The sequence below is a fragment of the Drosophila ficusphila genome, unplaced genomic scaffold (assembly GCF_018152265.1).
Source record: "Drosophila ficusphila isolate 14025-0441.05 unplaced genomic scaffold, ASM1815226v1 contig_712, whole genome shotgun sequence".
In the NCBI taxonomy this organism is placed as follows: Eukaryota; Metazoa; Arthropoda; class Insecta; order Diptera; family Drosophilidae; genus Drosophila; species Drosophila ficusphila.
This window is the reverse complement of record NW_025064651.1, coordinates 16,106-23,643: the sequence shown is the minus strand read 5'-3', so window position 1 is coordinate 23,643 and position 7,538 is coordinate 16,106. Positions and strand designations below refer to the sequence as shown.

The 7,538-nt window shown below is 36.9% G+C and overlaps 1 protein-coding gene across 1 annotated transcript; it reads right to left on the bottom strand.

Annotated features, from left to right (window-relative positions):
- Window positions 1–5,106: 5,106 nt before the first annotated feature.
- Window positions 5,107–5,591, bottom strand: LOC108090027 (partner of bursicon). The gene is made up of 2 exons (XM_017188524.1): window positions 5,337–5,591; window positions 5,107–5,277 (listed from the first exon to the last, which is right to left on the bottom strand). Exons 1-2 carry the CDS (start codon window positions 5,589–5,591, stop codon window positions 5,107–5,109), a joined length of 426 nt encoding a protein of 141 aa, XP_017044013.1.
- Window positions 5,592–7,538: the final 1,947 nt, after the last annotated feature.

Genomic DNA, 7,538 nt, shown 5'->3' with positions numbered 1-7,538 from the left:
TCACTTGTTAGCTTATTGTATATGCCAAATAATGGGTTAAGATGATATACAAAATAAATATGGTATATGATTTATTTCATAGCCTGAATATATCTATTGGAGGATTAACTTTTCTTTTTATTTTCTATTTTTTTGGTTTGTTAGGGACTCAGGAGATTCCTCTCAAATATAATTTCGTTTTCACTTTTAAAAGCTATAAAGATATAATTATCCACAGTGCCTGCCATTTGTATGCATCCTCTTAAAAGATGCTGCAGTCCTCTTCATCTACTTAACCGTTGCTCGATTGCAGTTAAGCTTTCCCCTTTGCGACGCTTTCTCGTACGCTTTTCATCTTTTTACCCTTTGGCCATATATTTTCCAGGAAAGTTTCGTGCTGTATATGTGTATGAATTATATGCTGCACACTTTTTAACCCTTGGCATATTTTACAAGCTGCTTTACTTGCCTCATACTTATACTTTACCCTCCAATAAACACACAAACGCACTTACCCAGTGTGTGTTTGTACATGGATGTCAGGAGTGTGTGTTTGTAGGTTTTTTTCAGCATTTTTATTTTTTTTTCTGCTCGTTTGTCGTGGCCTCAAGTGCGCTGGCGAGTTCATAAATTTGCCCACTGGGGCGTATGAGTAATGTGCCAAAGGGGTTTCGCTTTCTTCGTTGTATAAGTGTGTGCAGCATTACAAAAAAAATAAAGAAAATATTTTAAGAAAAAAAAACTAAAAGCCATAGGTTAGCAGGCAACATCTGCTAGCTTCAATTTTATTTTATTTCTTTTTCCTTAAATGGGTTTTCATAGGAATCAGAATAATTTAAGAAGAAACTTTCAGTAAGCTTAAGTTTTGTAATATATGTACTTATATATATGTGATATTAAATAGATAATATCAGTTTTGTAATGGAGTGTACAAGCCCCACTTACTTCCACTTTTGCCAAGCCTTTTAATTTTCCTTTGTGGCAATCTCTTAGCATCTCATGTTTATTGTCCATTATAATAATTGCGCAATCTTTGCGATACAAAAGGTGTCCCGGTCTTGGGCCAGTTTTCCTTTAGTTGCTCACATCCGGTCAACTGCTGGCGTTTATCATAATTGCAGTTCATTTGCATGCCCGGGAAAATGCAGCTTGCTTTTCACATGCATTTTGTTTTTTTTCTTTTTTTTTTTGCCGGCGCTGCTGGTGCGCTCTTCATCTTTTCTCTGCTGTCGCCTGTCGCCGCCTCTCATGCGGCAACAGCAACTGTCGCCGTTGCTGTCACTTGATGTCGCAACGCATTAGAATATGTTGCATGTTGCTCCTCCCCTCCCCCCCCCTTGCAGCCACCAGCAACCTGCAATCGTTGCAGTTGCATATGCAATATGCAGGCGCGGGCAAATTTTTATCTTATGACAGCTGCTGCTACCTCTGTTTTTGCCATACCCTTGCTAAGGGTTTATTAGCTTTGAAAATAATTATAAATTAAGAAAAGTTTATATTGATTGCTAACATAATCAACACATTTTACTTTTTCATTTGTATAAAATGTGGTTTGAAATAAAATAGGGTTATACAATTTCTTAGGTAATAAATCGATTCAACTGTTTCTACAGGAAATTAAAAGAACAATTTTAAGCCCGTCAATACTTCTGTGTTAAGTTCATAATAATGCAGTTAATATTTATAACAATATAATTTTCATTTTTTTTTTATGATTGTTGATTGGGAAATGAAAGCATAAAAAAGTTCAAAAACATGAGAGGGAATTTGGTAAATCGTTTTTCCGTTTCCAGTTAGTGTTGCCACTGCTGATTCAGTTGCAGTTGCTAGTCAGAAAAAATATGTTGCTGTCGTGCTGGGTATTGTTGCTGTTGTTGCTGTTCATGTTGTTGCCTTGCTACATGTTATGCCCTACGCACATGCGGCTGCTGCTGGCCGAGTGCACTCGGGGTGGCAAGGAGGAGAACGAGGCGCCCGAAAACAAATGTCAGCTGTAAAAATCATAAATTTAATGCAAAATGCAAAAACGCTTTGCGCTTCGTTGCGCTTTTACTCTCTGACAGGTGACCCCTTGCACCTCGCATTTGGTCTATAGAACTCTGCATTTCAGCCCTTTCTAACTGAAACATGATATATGCGAAGTTCTAAACGGAAGCTACTGGAAAGCTGTTTCCTAAATACTCTAAAAGTTAAGGATAATCAGTATAATGCAGACCTCTCATTCGATAAATGATTAGAACATGTTAAAAAAGGTTTTGGGTTTATGAACAGAATTTTAATAGTGGAAAGAATAGACTTATTTTAACTTTTGAATTACTTATTTGCACGATGAACTCTCCATATTAAATATTAAAATAAAATCATGTTTAAAAATAAATACAAACATTTAATTAAGAACTTTATAGTAGCTCCTTCATTTTCTTGTTATGCAAATGTTTTATTTTTATTAAGCTAAATCCATAACTTAATTTTGAATCGTATTGTCCAGAGATGTCAAATGGCATTAGGCTAAACTATAGTTATAATAAACACAACATAAATTTCAATCAGAAAGCGAAGCGAACGTGTTGCCAAGCTCCAGACAATCAAAGAAATCTGAAAAAAAAAATCTGAGAAAAAGGCCACGAAAATAACTTAAAAGATAAAGCCAATCAATGATGTCACGCCTTCTTGTCTTTGGCCATTAATGTGGGTTGATTGTGTTGTGGCTTCAGCGGTAATACGACAGTCTTTTGACACTAAAAGCATTTTTCCGTTCAACAAAAACTTCGCTGTTGTTTACATTTCGCCTTGAGCTTTCATTAAAAACAAACAAAAATATATTTCACCAAATGACAAACATATCAAATTAATTGCGAATTCATGCAAATGAGAATGAAGAAGAAATAAAGAATCCGAAATGATGAAAATTAATTGCCAATATTAACGCGTTTTAACACAAAAAGTATGTTAGATATTGTATAAGCGATAACCAGCAGCAACAATAACAATAAAGTAGCATTCGAGTAAATGTTTATATTTTTTGTCCCCCTTTTTTGTGAGCTTCAAATTTGTTATTAATTAACATTCATTAATTATCATCAAAGTGACTCGGAAGAATATAGAAACTTAACGTTGCCTGCCTTTTGTGGCTTGTGTTTAATTTATACCTTATAAATATGCAGCAATTTATTTAACACAACGCAATGCATTCGACAGAGAGAGAGAGAGAAATTTATTGCAGTATTTAGCGACCGAACGCGATAATTATTTAATCTGCACAAATTATTTTGAAAATGTGAAGCCTTTATTTACGACTCTCTGATTGCACCAAAGTTTTGTAAGAGTATTTTTTCCAAATGAATTTTGAAAGGTATTTAAGTGCGTAATCATATACAGAATACTTTTTTTTTCTCAAAGTATACGTTACTTATAATAGCGCCATTACTTCAAGTGATCTTCAATTAAAGCTAAGTAAGTAATTTAACAGCTGCAACGGCCCAATAATTGCTTGTGGAAACCCGTTCGTTTATAGACTGTATAATTTGATCACCCTAATGAAATGTTAAAAGTTCTGAGTGATCATCTGATCCCCGGCACTACGTGACTCCATCCGGGATGCAAGTTTTTTTGCGGCTCGCGATGTATGTTATAAATAAAAATATATAATTTATATTGTGTCGGCACGTTGCTGTTGATGGTGCCACTGAAGCGCGATGCCACCCAGTTGCCCCCCTCCGAAAAAGCCATCAGAAAGCAACCGAACCACCAAACCGCCAAGCTCCTTTCGGCAAAAAAAACCTTGGATGGGGCCATTTGGGGCTTGGAAAAGATCGCCCGGCCCGATGTTAATGGGCGTGTCAACTAAATTATGAGTTTCGCACACACGAACGAAAGGCGGCAACTCAGGAACGACCGATCGGTGGAGATCACATCCAGCTGTATAGTAAGTATATGGGCAGCGGTGGAAAAATGCTTAAGTAAATTACAGTGCGTGCAAATGTGCTTGTGAACATGGAATTATTATTTAGCCCCAAACCGAGCGTGTTCCGTTCCAAACCGCTCCAATTTACAATTAGCCAGAGTTCTGCTTTGCCCTCCAAAAACCCCCTCTCCTCATTCCATTGGGGCTTTAATCAATTCAGCCCAGTACTCGCATGTCTTAAATAAAGGAAAAAAAATAATAAGAGAAAAAAAATCAAACGAGCAGGTTAGGGAAAAATAATGATGAAAATTAACAACCAGAAAGCGGTTTTCATCTTAAGTGCAGTTTACGCTTGATTATTATGTTTGCGGGACGAGTTTCCGGGTGGTTAAGCATCATGTCCCGCACAGATGCCAACCGACCAACATAAATACGGCAATTGCGAGTGCCGGACCTCGGCTAAATGAGTTAATTTGGTTTGGTAGTCGGACTGAGCCAAAAAGTTAACATGCTCGTTCGCTTTTCTGACACAAGCCGCCTCGCCAAAGACGCCTGATGTATTCCATTTGGTCTGCATTCAATATTTCGCCCCCGGCGATATGTCAAAAATGTTTGAATTCAGGATTGCACAGAATGTTTTTGTGCTTTTTGGTAAATCAAAGTTCATACATTCATGGAGTAACGCAAATGGCCCACAGTGGACTACAGACTGTATTTTCAATCAAACAGATGTTAGCCTTCGGGGGTATCGGATGGAGAGCCAATATATTCCCTTCGAAAAGGCAATCAATATGGCTCACTTCATGCAATATTCAGTTCACTAAGAACATTCTTCCAACCTATTATAAAATTAAAATCCATAAGAATAGTTTTTCAAAAATTGAATTTAAGACATTTTAAAATTTCGGATTGCAATTTCAATTTTTGTTGAATAAAATGTAATTCACTGTATTTCAAAGCAGAAGAAGATTGGAATAAGTTCCAGTTAGGAAATATTAAATTACAAGTTTAGGAAGTTAATTTTATTTAAATTTCTATAATTTTGTTAGATTGGACCAGCACCACCAGATATAAAAAAAAAAAAGTTTATCCTCCAAAAAAACAGAATTATAGGAAGCAAAAAAATATTCAATATACATTTGGGTACGACTATGCATAACGGCTAATTGAGATTTAATTTAATATGTATGTTTTTTTTTATAAATTTATCGCATATTAACCCTTTAACGGGTAAAATCTCCGCACTTGAAGCACTTGCATTCAGTTGGCTCTCGAAGACGAATATCCATGCTGCCCATTTCCGGAGAAGTCAAACGAGTGCCATCAGGATCATAGCAATGGGTCAAAGTGATGACCTTTTCCTTTAGGAAACTTTCGCGGCAGCAATAGCACTCCTAAAGTTAACAAGATTTTTTATTTAAATTTTCTTTTAGTTAAATATAATATAGCTTACTTTCAGAAACCCCGTTGGCGTTATAACCGATGGTTGCACTTGACTATTGCACAATCCCTCGCACTTGTTCACAATAACGTCCGCATTGCAGGTCCTTTGCATCCTTCCCAGCTCATCGAATTCCTCCTTGATCAAGTGGATCTCGGACTTGAGGGTTTCGCAGTTTTCATCACCAGTTCCTTGGCTATATCGCAATGCCCTGAGGCATTGGGGCATTAGAACCGCAGCAACGAGAAGCAATTCCTGGACATGCATTCTGACCCTCTCGAAATGCCAAACTGTTGGCCAACATTCGATTCGCCGGCGCTTTTATATGGGAAAAAAGCCAGGAGTCGATTGGATTCGATGATATATGTCAATGACTCGCTGATGGAATGTTTGTGTCCTGCCCAGCGGGTGGATATTAACTCGGCTAAGTTGCGGTAGGACCACGGTCATTTTTCCATCACTTTTCTGTTCTTTTAATTGGTGATTAAGTCCAACGACTAGACCACAAGTTGCGAAACACATTACGAATATATTGATTTTTTTATAAGAATATGTGAGATGAATATTTTTTTGCTAATCCGTTTAGTTCTTTACTTATATTACATTAAATATGCATTTAATTGATTTAGTGTACTAAACAGTCTCATATTTTAAGTCCTTATCTCTAGACTATCCTATTATTCCGGTGGCTTCCCCGCACTTTTCCGGCCACGTAAACAAAAAATGAAATCGCAATCTGTCTGAAGTCTCCCACCTCTCGTTTATCTATTTTCCCTGGTTGTGGCCATAACCTTCCCCATGTTGGCATCGTCTTTGTCTCGCCCAATTTCGTTGCAAACACATTCTCTTTCCCAGTATCTCAGTATCTCCCAGTATCCCCAGTATCTCCCAGTATCCCATACCCTCAGTGGGCCTGGTCTACTTCTACTTCTACTTTTACATCTACTTCACTCCACTTCTCTGTGGGCCACGGTCGATGGTTGCGCTTTAGAATCATCGACGCAAACGCAAAAAGTCTCAATGGCGCAGTAAATTATGTTTTATTATGCAATAAAGTCAACCATAAAAACGCTGCAATAAATTAAATTAACTACTAAAAATGCTGATTTTATTTTTACCCTCCGTTTGCAAAATTGTTGTTCAGCCCCGTCTCTATATCCATACATATATATATATATATATATATATATATATATACACACACAGTATTTGAATACATAAACAAGGATGTATGTTTGTTTCTATCGTTTGGTGAAAAGTTCTGTTCTGGCTTTTGGTTTATTGTCTGGATTTTTGTGTATTTTTACTCAAATTTTGCTTGCAATTTTTTTTTTCTAAAATGCAGTTTGCAGAATATTAGAAACTGCAATCCATTCTTAAAAAAAGGTTTGGAAAACTTATGGTTTATTTATCTTAGTTTAAAATGAATTTCATGAGTTTTTGTAAAGTAAAGTTATTGAAAACGGAGACGAATATTTTTAATTAAAAATGGTTCTATACAAATGTTTAAATAAGTATTTGGTTTTTGTTTTTGTAACTTTTTCAAGTATTAAAGCTTCTTGTTCTTAGGGGTTCCCCAGTTTTCTCTTCAAATTAGTAGATTTTCAGAAGAGACCCAGACATCAAAGGAAAACTAAGGGCTTAAAAAAACATCCTGCAGCAGATGAATGAAATGCAAAGAGACACACGACCGGCAGCAGTAAAAACAAAAGCGCAATGCTTTAAATGAATAAATATGACACATAAATACACCAGCCAACAATGGTTGCCCTGTGTGTCTCTGAAAAAAAAAAAAAAACGAACCGAATTCAACAGATTCTCAAAAGCAAAACAGAATAAACAAAACAAAAAAAAAAAAAAAAAAAAAAAATTGCAAACATCGTAACAACAAAGCCAACCGACCAAGCGACAGGGACCGACAGTTAATTCCGCGAAAGAGGAAATTACAATTCATGCCCTTTGGCGGGACTCCATGATTATCAGATCGAATTAGTGTCTGCCAGGTCCCCTCGTCCTCCATTCCCCCCTTCATCCTCCCATTCCCATCAGTTCACTCTTCCGCGTGTATGGGCCGTGTGTCCTGGGGCCACATGAGCCACACATTTTTTATTGCCGCATTCTGTGGCATTTTGGCCCTCAGTCGAACCAAACCAAAGAAACCAAAGCAAAGCGAAAGCGAACTGAACCGAACCATTTGAATGAACTTGGGCTGGC

Coding starts and splice junctions, on each gene's coding strand:
- LOC108090027 (XM_017188524.1), bottom strand. CDS start 5,591: ATGCATGTCCAGGAATTGCTTCTCGTTGCTGCGGTTCTAATGCCCCAA. Junction 5,278..5,336: donor CGCCAACGGGGTTTCTGAAA/GTAAGCTATATT, acceptor TGTTAACTTTAG/GAGTGCTATTGCTGCCGCGA.